This window comes from Dryobates pubescens, chromosome 6, assembly GCF_014839835.1.
Source record: "Dryobates pubescens isolate bDryPub1 chromosome 6, bDryPub1.pri, whole genome shotgun sequence".
Classification (NCBI taxonomy): Eukaryota; Metazoa; Chordata; class Aves; order Piciformes; family Picidae; genus Dryobates; species Dryobates pubescens.
In genome coordinates this window covers 3,709,785-3,729,460 of record NC_071617.1, presented here as the reverse complement: position 1 = coordinate 3,729,460, position 19,676 = coordinate 3,709,785, and the positions used below count along the sequence as shown (strand labels likewise).

At 47.3% G+C, this 19,676-nt stretch overlaps 1 protein-coding gene across 1 annotated transcript in view; it reads right to left on the bottom strand.

The window, feature by feature from the left end:
* Window positions 1-11,329: 11,329 nt before the first annotated feature.
* Window positions 11,330-19,676, bottom strand: part of TTK (TTK protein kinase) — a 32,170-nt gene continuing 23,823 nt past the window's right edge. Inside the window, exons 17-22 of the mRNA XM_009907424.2 lie at window positions 17,771-17,895; window positions 17,395-17,475; window positions 15,901-16,077; window positions 15,161-15,251; window positions 14,242-14,339; window positions 11,330-11,419 (exon numbers count right to left, since the gene is read on the bottom strand). Of these exons, the coding sequence (XP_009905726.2) occupies window positions 11,330-11,419; window positions 14,242-14,339; window positions 15,161-15,251; window positions 15,901-16,077; window positions 17,395-17,475; window positions 17,771-17,895 (662 nt within the window). The remainder of the gene's footprint in view (window positions 11,420-14,241; window positions 14,340-15,160; window positions 15,252-15,900; window positions 16,078-17,394; window positions 17,476-17,770; window positions 17,896-19,676) is intronic.

Here is a 19,676-nt window from a genome sequence, read left to right as displayed (position 1 = left end):
ATGGGTAGATTCAGATTGGATGTTAGGAAGAAGTTCTTCCCCATGAGGGTGGTGAGAGACTGGTACAGGTTGCCCAGGGAGGTGGTGGAAGCCTCATGCCTGGAGGTGTTTGCAGCCAGGCTGGATGTGGCTGTGAACAACCTGCTGCAGTGTGAGGTGTCCCTGCCCATGGCAGGGGGGTTGGAACTGGCTGATCCTTGAGGTCCCTTCCAACCCCAACAATTCCATGATTCTATGATCCTAGCTTCCAGGTGCCCTTCTGAGGCACAGCAGATGATCTCAGCACGGAAGTTACAGCAAAGTTACAAAACCTGTATGAGTAGAGGCCCAGGCAGAAGGTGGGATGCCAGATAAGGTGGTAGAGATATGGTCAAGTCACCCACAGAATGCCTGCTAAAACATGATTGCTTCCCAGGTGACAGTAATGGATCTATTCAAATGCCTCTGAAGGCTGCTTGCAAAAGGTGTCCTGTTGACAGGGGTGGAGATGGAAATCAAGTATCTGGTACCCAGTACCCAAAGAAACCCAACCATAGGGCTCCAATTAAGGAGTCTAACTGAGTGTTGCCACAGTAGGTCAGAGCAAGAGGCAGTGTGGTCTGATATGGTTTTCCAACAAGGTAAGTGATTCCCATCTCTGGCAATACACCTGAGGTGCTTGGGATGGGAGGTTTAGAGGGAACTCCCAAGCCAGAGATTACATCCACACCACTTATGTTCAGTGCCAGGGATCACTGTAACCTCCTTCAACAGATCTAATCTCATTTTGGACACATCTCTACCTTGGGCTTCCACCATACCCCCCACCAGCCTCATTTCAAGCCTAACTACACTTTGCATACTCAACCCCAGTGTCTTCATACCTGTTGGCAAGCTCTGGCTGATCATTTCATCAGCAATGTTGATTTCTCCCATCCAGCCCCCTGCCACAAGGAGAGTTTCCTCAGTGAGTCACACACAGCTCACAGGCTTGTATGGAAGTTGCTCCATCTCTTTAGACACCTTCACAGGCTCTCTCCATCCTTCCTGCTTTCACTAGACCCTGCAGACAACATTCAACCCAAACATTCATCTAGCAGCACATCAATGCTTTGTTTGGTTCTCTTCCTTTCCCAATGATTAATGTTCTAAGTGGGGTCTTTCAAAGCAAGGGTTGGGCAGATGTTTTCAGAGAACCTTCCCCAAACACCACTCCAAAGTCCAAAAGCATCTTAGGATACTTAGGATACTTTCCTGCCATGTAAGTTCCTTTGCATCCTGTCACTGCAGGCTTGCCATTTCATCAATAACAGGAGATCCTCCAAGCTCTTGCCTCACAGGCAGCTCCAAGTTCTGTTTTTCTGAATGCTGCTGGTATCAACAATCAATCTGCTCCTTAAGACCATCTGACAAGGTGCAGTACCACAGCTCCTTAACCCACCTTACTGCCAGTCTTCTTTAGGTGGGAACAACTGACTACCCAATCCACAGCTTTCTCCTACTCATTTAATCCTTTGAGATTTTTCTTCCTTCTCTTGGCCTATTAGCTTGTGTGAAGAGCTGCTGAAGGCAAACCTCATGGAGTTCAATAAGGACAAGTGCAGGGCCCTGCATCTGGAGAGGAAAAACAGAAGGCACCTGTACAGGTTAGGGGCTGCCCTGGCCAAAAGCAGCTCCATGGAGAAAGACCTTGGAGTCCTAGTGGACAGCAAGTTCTGCAGGGGACAGCAATGTGCCCTGGTGGCCAAGAGAGCCAATGGGATCCTGGGGTGCAGCAAGAAAAGTGTGGCCAGCAGGGCTGGGGAGGTTCTGCTCCCCCTCTGCTCTGCCCTGCTGAGACCACAGCTGCAATCCTGTGTCCAGCTTTGGGGCTCCCCAGTTCAAGAGAGACAGAGAGCTGCTGGAGAGAATCCAATGGAGAGTCACAAGGATGAGTAGGGGACTCGACCATCTGCCCTGGGAAGAGAGACTGAGAGCCCTGGGGCTGTTTAGTCTGGAGAAGAGAAGGCTGAGAGGGGATCTGATCAATGTCTCTCAATAGCTGAGGGCTGGGGGTCAAGTGGAGAGGGCCAAGCTCTTTTGGGTGGCGCACAGCAATAAGACAAGGCACAAAGGACACAAACTCAGAGATGATTTCACCTCAACATGAGGAGAAACTTCTTTGCAATGAGGGTGCCAGAGCCCTGGAGCAGGCTGCCCAGAGAGGTTGTGGAGTCTCCTTCTCTGGAGACTTTCCAAACTCACCTGGATGCATTCCTGTGCGGATTACCCTGGGTGATGCTGCTCTGGCAGGGGGTTGGACTGGATGATCTCTGGAGGCCCCTTCCAACCTCTACTGTTCTGTGATTCTGTGACCTTGCATGAGCAGCTTTTAGAGAATTCAAATATGCTGTAGATGAGGATCATGCTCATGGACTCATTGGAAAGAGCCAAGATCTGTGTGCATTATTTCCCTGCAAAAGCTTCTCTCTCCACAGTTTATTTTCATGCATGCATCCCCCTTCATTTTGCTCTTCAACTTGTTTCCTCCCTTTGATTTAACCATGGAAGTCATACATGGTGGTCTAGCATGCAGCCTCCAACAGTTTTGAAGACCAGTACAGAGTCACATCCTAGAATGACTTAGGTTGAAAGGGAACTCAGAGATCATCTACTCCAACCCACAAGGGTAGGGATGCCTCTCAACTGGACTCTGCTGCTCAAGCCCTCATCCAAGCTGGCCTTCAACACCCCCAAGGAGCAGACACCCACAACCTCCTTGGTAAACCTACTCCAGAGTTTCATCACCCTCCTACTGAAGAGCTTCTTTCCAAGATCCACTTGAAACCTACTCTCCCTCAGCTTCAAACCATTTCCCCCTGTCCTAGTGCTAGACACCCTTATGGAAAGTCCTTCTCCAGCCTTCCTGTAGCCTTCAAGTAGTAGAAGGCATCTATAAGGACCCACTGGAGTCTTCTCTAGGCTGAACAACCCCAGCTCCCTCAGAGCAAAGGCATTCCAGTCCCTTCAGTGCCAAGAGGAGGTTTGGTTATCAGGAAAAATTTCTCTACAGAAAATGTGGTCAGGGAATAGAACAGGCAGCCCAGGGACTGGTGGAGTCAGCATCCCTAGAGGTGTTCAAGAACTGTGTAGACTTAGCGCTTCAGGACATGGTTTAATGGCCAGGGTGGTCTTAGGCTGAAGTTTGGGCTTGATCTTAAAGGTCCCCTGCAAGGGAACAAGTCTATGATTCCACCTGAAGGTCCCAGGCTATTAGGTAGGTCCCAATCCCATGCAGAGAATCACAGAAACATTCAGGTTGGAAAAGACCCTCAGGAGCACCAAGTCCAACCCAGAGCCCTACTCTACAAGGGTCACCATAGCCCCAGGCACCACATCCAAAGCACTTTTGAACACAGCCAGGCTTGGGGACTCATCCGCCTGCCTGGGCAGCACATTCCAAGGCCTGACCACTCTTGCTGGGAAATTTTTTTTCCTAATGTCCAGCCTAAACCACACAAAGCATAAATGGGAGATAAACTGAGGAGTGAAGTCAGACTATCTTCACCAAACTGGGAGAGTCACTGTGGGCTTTGCATTAGAGCACAACAGCTGGCACACTCACCAGCAGTGACACACACAGGCTGCAGGCCTTCCTCTGCTTAAGGAGCAGTCAGTGCTTCCTGCTGGACAGCTCAGGAGTTCCTCAGCTGCCCAGCAGCTGACCCAGAGCTCAGTGCTCCTCATCCACTCTGGAAGGGGCATTGATGCTTTCTGCTGCATGGAACCATGCAGCCATAAACCAGACCCCACCTTGAATGAACATCACACAGGTGACCAATTTTACTCTCATTTAGAATTCTTCAAAGTCTGAGGCCACTCTGTGCTCTGTCCTGCATGGAGTCACCAACCAGAAGCAGCACCCCACAGACTCCTAGTACAAACCAGCTTCCTGCCAGCCTGTCAGCAAAGCCAAGTCAAGGAACATTAAGGGAGAAGGCTGAGAAATGTTTTACCTTTGACTTGGCAGCACTGGGTTAATTGCTGGACTCCATCTCAAAGGTCCTTTCCAACCTAAATGATTCTATCCAAGGCCACACAGGAAGCAGCTATCAATTCCAAGAATCTAATTCCTGTTCCCTCAAGCATATTTAATTGTACTTAATTGGTTTTCAACAGCTATGTAGAAGGGGGGGGAAAAACAAACTTGAAGCAGAGACACAGACATAACAAGCAGGTATTCAAAGTTTACTTGCACTTGCCACAACATTAAGTGGGTACAGAGACAACAGAGATCTTTACAGCACTGTAAGTCAAGACCAAAGAGCTGCTGCTGTTCAATCCTTGACCTTTTCCTTGTGTTTATTAAGGGTTCAAAATAGTGGCACCCCTATTCCTCATTAAATTACTCATCTCTTTCATTGCAAAAGCTGCCTGGATTTTAGCAATTCAACTGATTAGAGCTTGCATCACTGTTTAGCTGTGGATATTCTACCTGCCAAGGGGAGGAATTGAGGTGAAGAGTCAGATTTTTATCTCAGGTTTCATTTCAGCAACTCCCATGAAAGTGTAGGGGCAGGCTGTACAAGGACTCCTACTTCCCTAAAGGTGCACAGCTCTATACCCTGCAAGTAATCACACTACAGTGCCTGCTCCATTCTTCATAGCCTTTATCTTACAAGGTTTCTCCCAGCTACTGCTTGTGGCAGGTGGGCACAGATAACTGAGCTGGAAGGCAGTGCATACATTGAGCAGCAAGGGAATCCTTCTGTAGTAGGAGGAGTTTATACTTCTTCCCATAAGTGGCACCTGCAAGGATTAGCCTCCAATTCTTGCTGAGGGACTCAGGAGCAAGCCAGACCTCAGGGATAGACTGGAACTCAAGCTTACTTCAGCTGTTTAAATGTTGATACCTATCACTACTCCCAGAATTAGTGTATCTGTTCAGCATGAAACCACCATCAGGTGCTTAAAGAAACAACAGAAACCTGTAGGAGGGACCAAAATAGTGACAACTTGACCACTTACCTTCAGATTAACTCATACCCTGCTCTGCCCTCCACTGTCAGGGATTTAACCATTCCCTTTCCACCCACCTGCATTCATCACCTTAGAATGCCATCAGCACAGCCAGATGAGAAGCAGGAGTCTTGATCCTCCAGGGCCACGGGGATAGACTTGTCTTGCTCCTTGCACAAGTGCCCCAAGAGCAAAGAGTTATGCAAGAGAACAGCCTGCTTTTCTTCCATTTGTCAAGGACTCCAATTCTGGGTGTTGGCACCCTGAGACAGGCTGAAAGAACAGAGCCTCCAAAGCTTAAAACTCCATTTAGAATTTACACTCTAACTAGACACAGACCTGTTGCAGCTGAGTAAATGCTTTGCCCATCCACAAATGAAAGAGGACACCACTCTTCTACAGGTCAGGTTCATTGATCCACAGAATTCAAGGGTGTAAGCTTCCAGACCTGTTTTGTTCTCCAAATAAGAATTAAAGGGGACTTACTGAAGTGTTCTCATCTGCCTTTCTACTCTTCATGTCACTGTAGCTGCTCTAGCATTATCCTATGCATGCACCCAGTAACAGTGGTTACAAACAGACACACTCTGGTTTAGCCAACCACCTTCTCTCCCTATTTCACACATACACAATGTCCTGAACTGTGGCCCTGAGGGTGAGAGTAACATGATGGGCATTTGGTGACCCTGAGAAAGCTTCAGGCAGCAGCCTCTGTTACCTGACACTTCAGACAAACATCTTCTGTCCTTTAAAGCTACTTCTGCATAGCTATTCTGTACTTCACACAGCAGGATCTGAAAAGGGAGATCATGGTCTGTAAATCAATCAGGAAGGGGCAGCTGCCAAGGTAGGCAGACATCTTTGAGGCAGAGAAGTGCAAATCCTCCTTTACAATGGAACATTTTTATTTGAAAGAGATGACTGATAACAACCCACTGCCTCTCCTCAGCCCCAGTCCTCTTTCATAACCACTCTCTCATGCCAGCTGTGTTTCCTGTGGGTTCTTTAGCAGTCATGGAATGAGAGAAGGGATTGATAAACCATGCACTACAACAGCAAAACAAGATAAAATTAAGGCATGTAGCACTGCTGCTTTGCATATTCAATGCCACCCAGAGAAGCAAGACAGTGAAAGTGAAGGGTAACATTAATCATACAGAAATATTTCAGTATCTGCCATCTAGGCAAGGAGCTGGGAGACATCTCAACAGTAGCTCTTCATGCAAAGATGGTTCTGCAAAGATTTGCTTCACTTGTCCTCAAGAGGCTGATTCTTCTCTTCCTCTCCAGAGAAAGCCAGAGATAGTGTTTCAGTTCCCATGCCACAAAGGAGTCTCCCAGACTGTCTAGAATATGAAAAGGTGCAGAGCATTAGCAGTGTTTCTCCAGCAGCTTCAAACTTCCTAAGTTTCACATTTGTCTAGTGGGCAGGCAGAGCACAATCAGCATCTGTACTCACAGCGCTTGAATTCCCTTCTGCAGGAGGGCTGGGCTCTGGGATAACAACAAAACCAAGTTAAGAATCAGAAAGAACAAGGCCATTATCACAGTATCACAGTAACTAAGGTTGGAAGAGACCCCAAGGATCATCAAGGCCAACCTGTTCCAACAGACCTCACAACTAGACCATGGCACCAAGTGCCACGTCCAATCTCCCCTTGAACACTTCCAGGGACGGCGACTCCACCACCTCCCTGGGCAGCACATTCCCAGCCCATTATAGGAAATACCAGCTCAATAGGAGGGAAAAAAAAGATTACTGAGTGTGCTGGAGCACTGGGACAGGCTGCCCAGAGAGGCTGTGGAGTCTGCTTCTCTAGAGATCTTCAAAACCCATCCAGTTGCATTCCTGGGTGACCTGCCCTAAGAGGTTCTGCTTTGCAAAGGAGCTGGACTCCATCTCTGGAGGTCCTTTCCAACCCCTAACACTATGATTACACAGAATAATTCTAACCTTTTGTCCATAAAAATATGGGAGGACTCCCCTCATGCCCACAGCTGAGGAACTGGGACTCCACAAGGTTTCATCTAGTAACTCTGCTGTTGATCCAATTAGAATCAGAATTGTCAGGGTTGGAAGGGACCTCAAGGATCAGCCAGTTCCAACCCCCCTGCCACGGGCAGGGCCACCTCACACTACAGCAGGTTGCTCACAGCCACATCCAGCCTGGCTGCAAACACCTCCAGGGATGAGGATTCCACCACCTCCCTGGGCAACCTGTGCCAGTCTCTCACCACCCTCATGGGGAACAACTTCTTCCTAACATCCAATCTGAATCTACCCATTTCTAGGTTGTTGTTTTTTCCCATTCCCCCCAGTCTTATCACTCCCTGACAGCCTAAAAAGTCCCTCCCTAAAAAGTTGAATTGTCACATGCTTCATCCCAAGTTTGCCTTGCCAAGGGAGATGTGCTGTCACTGCATGTGCTCCATCACTGGGGTGAGGACCAGTTCTCTGGCCACTGCTTCAGCCCTCCTCCCATACCAGGCTGAAGGGAGAAGGGCTGGCAGCAGGAGTAACTCTCCCTGGGTAATCCAGAGAACCACTGCTAGCCTGCCACAAAGGCTGTTGAACAGGCAGAGGAACACCACACCCTGGAATAATTAATGCTCTTCTACAAGCACTTGCTCTGTCACAGCAGGATAGTCCCTAGCTGGCATCCAAAGGAAGGTGGTGAGGGCTTAGGGTTTTGAAACACTGACATCATGCAGAGGCCTCCTGATAAAGTCACAAAAATACTACCCTGCATTACAGAGCTTTACATTTAATAATAATAATATGTGGCATTTCAACAATGGTTTTGCTGCTCTGAATGAGAGAATCAGGAACAAAACCTGCCAGCTACAAAGGGGCTGCTTCTATTAGATTAGAAAGCTCTGAAAACCTTGTTTAAAAATCAGAGCTACTCAAGTCTGGGAGGAAAAACACCACCACAGTACTTAGGAGTTTCATGTAGCAATAGAGATCAAAGCAGATGCAGCTTTAGTTCTTACAGGGCTAGGAAGTCATCAGGAAACTGATAACTGAATGGCAGAAAAGATAGCAAGAACACCTTGAAATGAAGCCTTTCCTGCAATACTGTTGGTAGGATAGCTGTTGACTGCTCCTATTTGTTCTTGACTCCAAAGCAACACCTTGTGATAGTGCTAGGAGTGACAGCACACTGGATAAGAGCTGTGTTGAGAGCTTAAAAGAAGTCATGCAAGGTGCAGCTGCCACTCTGCATCTGGCTCCCTGCTGTCTGCCAAGGCCAAAAGGCAGCACATTTTCCTTAACTGGAGGTGGCAGTTAAGAGTGATCCCCACAAACACCAAGGGAAAGTAGAACAGAGCATGCAGTACAGGATGCCTATCCCTGTGAGATAAGCTTACCTTTATCTCCCCTGTCTAGGCATCTCAGCTCTACTAACACACTTGGCAAAGGCAGTGGGAATTCCCCTTCTACAGGGTCAGACTGAAAGTTCTCAGGAATACCACCTACCTCTTCAGAACAAATACAACTACCTAGCATTGTGTGATGCTCCAAGGCATTTCTGAGGCTCCCCAGAAATCACAGAAACATTCAGCTTGGAAAAGACCCTCAGGATCACCAAGTCCAACCCAGAGCCCTACTCTACAAGGGTCACCCCTGAACCATAGCCCCAAGCACCACATCCAAACCACCTTCAAACACAGCCAGGCTTGGGGACTCCACCACCTCCCTGGGCAGCACATTCCAAGGCCTGACCACTCTTGCCATCAAAAAATGTTTCCTAATGTCCAGCCTAAACCTACCCAGTCAGAGCTCGAGGCCATTCTCTCCTGTTCTATCACTGATTACCTGCAAGAAGAGGTTGCTGAGATCTCTCTTCAGTAGAAACAGTCCAAACTATGTGGAAGGCCTGTTAGAATGTCACACATCAGGACTCACACTGTCCTCACCAACTGCTACAGTAGGGGCATGCTTCTTTGGACTCCAGCTGCATCTTCCCAAGGCAGCAGGATGTGCTGGCTTTAGTAAGTGTCCAGCAGCAAGAATGACTTGTTTCACCCCCTCAGATAAGTGACCTAATCAGCCTGTCAGATGGCATACAGATAACAGAAGGGCTATGAACAGGCACCTCCAGCACAGAGGGAGGATTATCTTGCAGGCTGATTTGTGCTCCAGTGCTTGGTTGCATAGTCAGACTTCTGTGGTCAGGCATCAGAATGGGTTTGTGCCCCTGTACTCAGCACTGGTTAGGCCACACCTTGAGGACTGTGTCCAGTTCTGGGCCCCTCAGTTTAGGAAAGATGTTGAGTTGCTGGAAGGTGTCCAGAGAAGGGCAACAAAGCTGGGGAGGGGTCTGGAGCACAGCCCTGTGAGGAGAGGCTGAGGGAGCTGGGGTTGCTTAGCCTGGAGAAGAGGAGGCTCAGGGGAGACCTTACTGCTGTCCACAACTACCTGAAGGGAGGTTGTAGCCAGGTGGGGATTGGTCTCTTCTCCCAGGCAACCAGCACCAGAACAAGAGGACACAGTCTCAAGCTGTGCCAGGGGAGGTTTAGGCTGGATGTGAGGAAGCAGTTCTTCCCAGAAAGAGAGATTGGCCATTGGAATGTGCTGCCCAGGGAGGTGGTGGAGTCACCATCACTGGAGAGGTTTAGGAAGAGCCTGGCGAGGCACTTGGTGCCATGGTTTAGTTGATTAGATGCTATTGGGTGATAGGTTGGACTTTTATCTCAAAGGTCTTTTCCAACCTGGTTAATTCTATTCTCTATGCATGGCTGTTATGAAGGAAATGCACAGCAGAGCAAATCAAAATGCTTGATCCAGATAGAGCTGGCAAGCTCCATGTTTGAGAAAGTACCCAAGGATGGCAGCTGTCATAAAACTGAAGGAGTGGGTTTTTTTCTTTCCAAATTTAAAGCTATTGGGTGTTATTTTAACATCTTTTAAATGATGCAAGTACATTTAAAATTCATAGACTTTCACCCAAGACAGAACCTGATCAATTCACTAACTATTCTGTAAAAACAAAAAAAAAGTCCTCCTACAGTCAGTAGCTTTGAAGTGATGCTTTTGAAAACCCAAGGTAGTCATTTCTGAGCATCATAGGAACCATAGAATTGGTAGGGTTGGAGGGGACCTCAAGGATCATCCACTTCCAACCTCACTCTAGGATCAGGTTGCTCACAGCCACCTCCAGCCTGGCTGCAAAAACCTCCAGGGATGAGGCTTCCACCACCTCCCTAGGCAACCTGTGCCAGGCTCTCACCACCCTCATGGGGAAGAACTTCTTCCTAACACCCAAGCTGAACCTACTCATTTCTAGTTTTGATTCATTCTCCCTAGCCCTATCACTCCCTGACACCCTAAAAAGTCCCTTCCCCAGCTTTCTTGCAGGCCCCCTTCAGATACTGGAAGGCCACAATTAAGGTCCTCTCAAAGCCTTCTCTCTTCTCCACTGAACAGCCCCAATTCCCTCAGTCTGTCCTCCTAGGAGAGCAGCTCCAGCCCTCTGATCATCCTCTTGGCCCTTCTCTGGACACCTTCCAGCACCTCTGGATCCTTTCTCTAATAGAGGCTCCAGTGGAGCAGAGGGGGAGAATCACCTCCCTTGCCCTGCTGGCTGTGCTTCTCTTGCTGCAGCCCAGGCTCTGGGTGGCTTTCTGGGCTGCAAGTGCTCACTGCTGGCTCCTGTTGAGCCTCTTATCCCCCAGCACCCCCAAGTCCTTTTCTCTTGCTGGCTTTTCTAGTTTGAAATCTGAACAGCATGTCTGAGTTGCAGTAGCATTTTTACTACAACAAAAAGCCATTTTTATTCCTAGAACTTCTGAACAGGACTGATGCTTCCACCATGTCACAACCCCAGGAACAGCTCAAACCAAAGAGTTAGGTGACATTTACATGTATCTAGCAGTACTGCAATTGATCTCCTCTATAAACACTTTATTTTCTTAGCTGTGACCCAAACTGGACCCAAGAAGCAGGTGTCAGTAAAGGAGGGAACAGCATATCAACATAAGAGATACGTCAAGCAGATATTTACACATTGTTTTAACTTCAGAGAGGGGTGGTAAAGCTTGAAGGTTCTCACATCAGTTTTTGTACTCCAGGCGCTGTACTGCTTTGTAATTAGCAGAGATCACAGTCACCAACCAGCAATTTTCATTGCTCACCCTAAGTAGCATGCAAAGAGTGAACCAGCCCACAGTAAAAAGCACTCACTTAAATGCTTTAATGATCTACAAACATTATCAGAAGACACAGATACGTTTTTAAAGGTGAAATATGCTGAGTGTCCTTTTAAAAGCTAGCAGCACAAAATACTCTTCTCTTTTTTTTTTTTTTAAACAGACCAGACATCTCTGTGGCATCCTGAGCAGCAGCAGATCATTTTGTTGTCCATGATTTTTGACTCCCCTGTTTTGCAAAGGCTGAGACATCCAGACGCTTACCGCTGCTGCACTGCTCATACAGAGTCTGAAAGGCAACAGAAACACAGGAATTCAGGTGAGCAGCTGCACTGCACAGGGATTCCAATCACATCTGCAGGGCAAACATTACCATAACACTATGGATATAAACCACAGCACAAGAGGTTCCACCTCAGTGTGAGGATGTCAAGAGGAAGGGGACAGGCTCTGCTCAGTTGTGCCCCAGGATACGACAAGGGGTAACAGATATAAACTCCTGCACAGGAGGTTCCACCTCAGCATGAGGAGGAACTTCTTCAGTGTGAGGGTCACAGAGCACTGGAACAGGTTGTGGAGTCTCTTTCTGTGGAGACTTCCAGAGCCTGTCTGGATATGTTCCTGTGTAGCCTGTGCTAGATTCTATGGTCCTGCTCTGGCAGAGGGGTTGCCCTCGAAGATCTCTTTGGGTCCCTTCCAACCCCTAACACAGGAATTCAGGTGAGCAGCTGCACTGCACAGGGATTCCAATCACATCTGCATGGCAAACATTACCATAACACTATGGATATAAACCACAGCACAAGAGGTTCCACCTCAGTGTGAGGATGTCAAGAGGAAGGGGGACAGGCTCCGCTCAGTTGTGCCCTGGGATAGGACAAGGGGCAATGGATATGAACTACAGCACAGGAGGTTCCACCTCAACACAAGGGGGAACTTCTTCATTGTGAGGGTCACAGAGCACTGGAACAGGCTGTCCAGAGAGGTTGTGGAGTCTCCTCCTCTGGAGACTTTCAAGGCCTGTCTGGATGTGTTTCTGTGTGACCTGTGCTGGGTTCTATGATCCTGCTCTGGCAGAGGGCTTAGACTCTATGATCTTCAGGTCCCTTCCAACCCCTAGCATGCTGTGATCCTTGAAAGAAATCATCACATGCTGAAATATTCCCAACTCCATACTACAGCTTCTCTCTCAAATCAGGGAAAGACACCTGAGGGGAGGTTGTAGCCAGGTGGGGGTTGGTCTCTTCTCCCAGGCAATCAGCACCAGAACAAGAGGACACAGTCTCAAGCTGTGCCAGGGGAAGTTTAGGCTCGAGGTGAGGAGGAAGTTCTTCACAGAGAGAGCTGTTAGCCATTGGAATGTGCTGCCCAGGGAGGTGGTGGAGTCACCATGCCTGGAGGTGTTCAAGAGGGGATTTGACATGGTGTTTGGTGCCATGGTTTAGTGGTCATGAGGTCTTGGGTGACAGGTTGGACTTGATTCTTGAGGTCTTTTCCAACCTCATAGATTCTATGACACTGATCTTCAGAGGTCCCTTCCAACCCCTAACATGCTCTGATCCTTGAAATAAATCATCACATGCTGCAATATTCCCAACTCCATACTACAGCTTCTCTCCCAAATCAGAGAAAGACACTCATCTTCGGAGGTCCCTTCCAACCCCTAGCATCCTGTGATCCTTGAAATAAGTCATCACAGACTGCAATATTCCCAACTCCATACAGCTTCTCTCAGAGACAGAGCCACTGAAGGCAGCTCAGTTGTAACGCAGTGTAGCTGCTTAAAAGGCAGCATGTGCTGATTTAGCTGCACGAGCAAGCTGGCTGAGAAAGTAATTACTGAGATTAAAACAACCAAAAAGAGTCAGATTTATTCCATGAGCTGCCTCTGATGTGGTAACACCAGCATGGAAGGAGAGAGGCATTTGCAAGCTCAGGGCAAGCAAGCTTTATGACAAGACAGGGAAAATAAGCAGCCACAACCAGAGCTGCGTCACAATACCATTCCAAAGGGAATCTCTGGTGCACTCCCAGCTTTCAAAAAAGATATTCAAGTATGACTAGCAGTGCAAGAGCCTTCTGTAGATTTACTCACTGCACCCTGAATTTGCTTTCCTTCCCACAAAAAGAGCTTTGTATGCCATCTCAGCTTACACACCAGACCACCATCACCCCTTCTGAGAGGGATGGAAAGAATCCAGGGGGTGAAGAGTTTATAAATACCTGAGGGCTGAGTGCCAAGAGGAAGGGGACAGGCTCTGCTCAGTTGTGCCCTGGGACAGGACAAGGGGCAAGAGATGTAAACTACAGAACAGGAGGTTCCACCTCAACATGAGGAGGAACTTCTTCATTGTGAGGATCACAGAGCACTAAACAGGCTGTCCAGAGAGGTTGTGGAGTCTCCTTCTCTGGAGACTTTCAGGGCCTGTCTGGATGTGTTCCTGTGTGGCCTGTGCTAGATTCTATGGTCCTGCTCTGGCAGAGGGGTTGCACTTGAAGATCTCTTTGGGTCCCTTCCATCCCCAACATCCTGTAATCTGTGATCCTGTGAGGAGTTATCAAACCTCTCTCAGGCAGTCAACCAAGAGACTGGAATCATAACACCTCAAGGTACAGAGAGTACTTCACAGCAATGCATTAACAGTTCAGCAGCTTCCAGGAAGCAAAGACAAACAGTTTGAGTCCAAGAGCTTGCACACTTGACAGATGAATTTATATCATCTCTGTTTGAGGATGGTCCTTAAAATTAGAAGACCTACTACAGGTTTTGGGCAGCTTGAAAGCAGTTCAGTAAGGAATGCTCCAGAGAGGAGATCCTGGGGAAGTAGGGGATTTGGAAACAAAGCAGCACAGCTGTAAGGAGGAGGAGCAGCTAAAGAGAAGTAAAACACAAAATAACTTAATGTGACCATCATCCTTTCAACAGTTTCCATTCAGAAGGATGTAGAGAGATTCTGCTGGCTTCCAAACAAAAATCAGTACAGTGTGTAATGGTTTTCTAAGCTGTGGTTACAGCTTGGATTGAGGTATCCTTCCAGCTTTCATTACCAAACATTCTACCCCTTGTTTGCAAGAACAGGGACTACCACACAGCACAGAAAATGCACTTACCCTAGCAGCTCTAGAAATAGAGTTGGGAGAATTCAAGCCAACCAGCTGGCCAAGGATAAGTTTCATTTCCTCTGTTGTTCCTTTTGCATTTGGAAGACCTGCAATCAATTAATTTAGAATTATGCTAAAGTTGTATACAATTCCTACGAGGTTTAATTAAAACCTTTATGAAAAGATGTTGAGGTCCTCAAATGTGTCCAGAGAAGGGCAACAAGGCTGGGGAGGGGTCTGGAGCACAGCCCTGTGAGGAGAGGCTGAGGGAGCTGGGGTTGCTTAGCCTAGAGAAGGAGGCGGCTCAGGGGAGACCTTATTGCTCTCTGCAACCGTGGCTCTGAGCAACCTGATCTAGTTTGAGGTGTCCCTGCCCATGTCAGAGGGGTTGGAACTGGATGATCCCTGAGGACCCTTCCAACCCTAACGATTCTACGATTCTATGAACTCCCTGAAGGGAGGTTGCAGCCAGGTGTGGGTTGGTCTCTTCTCCCAGGCAACCAGCACCAGAACAAGAGGACACAGTCTCAAGCTGCAGCAGGGGAGGTTTAGGCTGGATGGTAGGAAGAAATTCTTCCCAGCAAGAGAGATTGGCCATTGGAATGTGCTGCCCAGGGAGGTGGTGGAGTCACCATCACTGGAGATGTTTAGGGAGAGCCTGGATGAGGCACTTGGTGCCATGGTTTAATTGATGAGATGCTGTTAGGTGATAGGTTGGACTTGATGATCTCTGAGGTCTTTTCCAACCTGGTTAATTCTGTGATTCTATGAAAATACTGAAGTCTTTTCTGGAACACACATAGGCACCAAACAGAACAGACTGTTACACCAGCAAGTGGGAAGTACATACAGGAGGAAAGCATTTTGCTTTCTGAAATAAAATGAGAGAGACTAATTAATGAAAATGCATTTTAAGATCTAAATGTACCTGTTTGGCAGTGACTTGGAATTTGAACATAGGGGTGCACCAGCAGCTCTGAGACAGATATTCTTTGTTTAGGATTTCTTACTAAACAGTGCTGCAAAGGAAAACAAGAAGAATGCTTTGCCCACAAGTTAAGAACATTCCAAGGAGTTAACAATAAGGACTCTGTAGAAACATGTCAGCTGTTCTTTACTGCCAACCTACCTAACAACTCCAATCACAATACAATAACAGATTAACCTAATTGCCTTCATTATCTTCAGGGTAAAGTTTGGCATCCCTGTTTGACTCAAGCACCAGTGTCAGAAGAGGTGAAGTCTAGAACCTACAATGTCCTTTTGTGCTGCATGACACTGAGATTTGAAAGCTAAGGGGATAAATGCTTCTAGACTTCAGTTTGTTAGCTGCTGAGCAGCATAACTAGAGTTTGAGCAAGTTTCAACAGCAGGCAAGGGAGAGGGATGGCAAACACAAAAGCTGTTGTGATTACTTTCCCTTGTTCATCTAAAAGGAGCTAAGCCAGACTAACTACTGACTTATTTGATGAGCTGCAAATACACTTTTACTGCAGCAGCTATAGGAAGTAGGCTCTGGCTTCGTTAAGCCTTCTTCTGGCCTAGATGCTAGAAGGAGCAGGAAGCATTTTGGTCCAAAATTTCTCAAGCACAACTCAATCAGCTTTAAGGAAATATGCTTTAAAGAAACTAATCTGCAGTCAAGTAAGGGCAATTTATCTTGGTTACCTTTAGCACATCTTGAAGGTCTTTCTCAGCAATATCTGGAAATTCTATATCATAGGTAGGATCAACGATGGCATGCAGTTTGTTAAGTGGATTTGTTATATGTTGAAATGGAGTCCTCCTGTATGTCATACAGTACAAAATGCATCCCAACGACCACACATCACTTTTGGGACTGATCTAAAACACAAAACAAGGATTACTCCTCCCTTAAAGGAACTGCCCCACTCAATTTGTCACTTAATTGAGCTGTTAAATGAAATTACTGTGCACCTTCAAGCATAAGCCCTGTGAGGAGAGGCTGAGGGAGCTGGGAGCTTGGAGAAGAGGAGGCTCAAGGGAGACCACCTTGCTGTCTACAACTACTTGAAAGGAGGTTGCAGCCAGGTGGGGGTTGGTCTCTTCTCTCAGGCAGCCAGCACCAGAACAAGAGGACACAGTCTCAAGCTGTGCCAGGGGAGGTTCAGGCTGGAGGCGAGGAGAAAGTTCTTCCCAGCAAGAGAGATTGGCCATTGGAATGTGCTGCCCAGGGAGGTGGTGGAGTCACCATCCCTGGAGGTGTTCAAAAAGGGAGTGGATGTGGTACCTGAAGCCATGGTTTAGTTGTCAGGAGGTGTTGGATGATAGGTTGGACTTGATGATCTCTGAGGTTTTTTCCAACCTTATTGATTCTATGATCTATTTTACACTGGTTAACAGAGCTTAGTATACCACACAGGCACCAAGACTCTGTGCTACTAAGTACTGTGACTTCAGTCATTAATATTCCTTAAAAATGATTTCTATTAATTACTTTTTGAGTATCAACCTCCTTGAACAACAAAAGCTTACAGGTAGCTGTGGTGGGTTGAAATTTCCACAATCCCCACATTAGCTTTGCCAGACCAACTGCCACAGTAGCCCTTAAGTTGAGCAGCAGTATTTTACTTTCATATTGATGAGTAAATACAAATAAAATCATACTAAATTAATTCAGTGCAGAAACCACTGAGACAGAGGAAGCCTCAGTGATGCCAGCCTCTCCTCAGTGATGTCCAGTGATCAGACAAGGGGCAACAGTGCAAACTGGAGCAGAGGAAGTTCCTAGTGAACATAAAGAAAACTTTTTCCACTGTGAGGGTGCCAGAGCACTGGAACTGGCTGCTTAGAGAGATTGTGGAGTCGTCTTCTCTGGAAGCATTCAAAGCCCACCTGTGTGACCTGCTCTAGGTGACCCTGCTCTGGCAGGGGAGGTGGACTGGATGATCTTTCAAGGTCCCTTCCAACTCCTAGCATTCTGTGACCACAGCTGTGCAGACCCAGATTTCAAGCACCACACCTAGGCTAGTTTCTTACAGGACTACCTACTTCTGCTGAAGCACTTTAAAAGGAAAGCACATAAGGCTGGGGAGGATTAGGGGAGAGGAGAGAGGTGAGGAAAGAGACCCAGAGAGCTTGACTCCAAACATCTCTCTCCCAGGAAGAGGAAAACAAAAAAGAACACCACAAGATTGCTACCTTAGAGCGAGGTTTCCCATTTTCTCCATAGGAAGACATATCTTTTATTGCTTCAGGGGGCATGTAATTCATTGTGCCAACCTAAGCAGAAAGAAGTAAAAATAGTCAGTGAAACATGCCCTTAATTTAACTCACCTGATTACAAATTAACATTCATCTCTAAGAGCACTGAAAAGCACCTCAAAAAACCAAGCTTCACTTCAGGCTGAAGGCTGCTGCAATCCCATTCAATAAAAGCTCATGAATATTTACCTATACATAAAACCATTCAGCTTCACATTTCAGTAGTCACTGCAGTTACTACATTAATCAACATATTCAGCAAGTACTACAGCACTTGCAGGAAGTCTATATGGATGTTCCACAAGTGTTTCACCTGAGAATCCATAATGATGCTTGTAACATCTGGCTGCATTTGGTTTGCAATGCCAAAGTCAATTAGCTTTAACATTCCATCCACTATCAGAAAGTTTGCTGGTTTCAGGTCACTGTGGATGATGCCTGTAAAAGAAGAGTTTGAAGTCAACCCAAGTTCCTACTATCAGTTTTTTGTATTGCTCACTTTCCATTGCTGTTGCTCAGAGAGATGTGGAGGTGCTGGAGCCAGTGCAGAGGCAGGCAACAAAGCTGAGGAAGGGCCTGGAGAATAAATCTGATGAGGAGCAACTGAGGGAGCTGAGGCTGTTTAGTTTGAAAAGGAGGCGGCTGAGGAGAGACCTCATCACTCTCTACAACCACCTGAAAAGATATTGTGGAGAGGTTGGTGCTGGTCTCTTCTCAAAGGCAAGTAGTTTCAGAACAAGAGGGAAGAGCCTGAAACTGCAACAGGGTAGGTTTAGTCTGAACATCAGGAAAAATGTTTCCACAGCAAGAGTGGTCAGGGATTGGAATGTGCTGCCCAGGGAGGTGGTTGAGTCCTTGAGCCTGGCTGTGTTTAAAGGTGGTTTGTATGTGGTTCAGGGGCTAGAAGGGACCTCAGAAGATCATCCAGTCCACCCCCCCTGCCAGAGCAGGATCACCTACACCAGATTACACAGCAACACATCCAGGCAAGCTTTGAGTATCTCCAGAGAGGGAGACTCCACAACCTCCCTGGGCAGCCTGTTCCAGTGCTCTGTCACCCTCACAAGGAAAAGATTTTTCCTCATTATTTACATGAAACTTCCTATGTCTCAACTGCCACCCATTGCCCCTGGTGCTGTCATTGGGCACCACCAAAAATAGGATTCAATAAAGATGGAAGGAAGGCCTGAAGAACTGTGAGAAGAAGCTGAAACACCACATTGACTAAACTATAGAGCTGGGTAAAAGCTGTCACTCATGTAAAAGCTTTGCTGGAGAGCATGAGTGGCTGGCCCTCTCTGGAGGTACTCAAGACCCATCTGGATGTGTTCCTACGTGGTCTGCTCTAGGTGATCCTGCTCTGGTAGGGCAGTTGGACTGGATGAGCCTTTGAAGTCCCTTCCAGCCCCTAACATTCTGGGATTCTGTGAAAGTGTGAGTGCAATGGGGAACAAGCAGTATTGAGAGTATACAATGTATAGCAGAAGAAATAGAGAATAATGCCAAGGAGCTAGGAAGCCTCACACAATGCTGACACTTCATAGAATCACAGAACTGATGATTAGGAACACTTGGTATTTGGCACTTCAAGCAGTTTCTGGCAGATTTATCCCACAGTTAACAGAAATTTACATCATTTTCCGCATCAGAATAAATGATCAGAGTTCATTTAGTGGAATCAGGCATTAAAAGGCATTAATGCAATCAGCAGGATTCATTCAGTACTAATAGCATCTCAACACACACACAGAATCATAGAATTGTTAGGGTTGGAAGGGACCACAAGGATCATCTAGTTCCAACCCCCCTGCCATGGGCAGGGACACCCCACACTACATCAGGCTGGCCAGAGCCTCATCCAGCCTGGGCTTAAACATCTCCAGGGAGGGCACCCCAACCACCTCCCCAAACAACCCATTCCAGGGCTTCACCACTCTCATGAAGAACTTCCTCCTCACATCCAGCCTGAATCTCCCCACCTCCAGCTTGATTCCATTGCCCCTAGTCCTGTCACTACCTGACATCCTGAGAAGTCCCTCCCCAGCCTTCTTGTAGCCCTCTTCAGATACTGGAGGGCCACAATTAGTTCTCCTTGGAGCCTTCTCTTCTCCAGACTGAGCAGCCCCAAACCCCTCAGTCTGTCCTCATAGCAGAGGTACTCAGAGATCCCTTTGAATGATCCAAGCCCACTCACCTTTGAAGGTGACTAGGCTTACAAC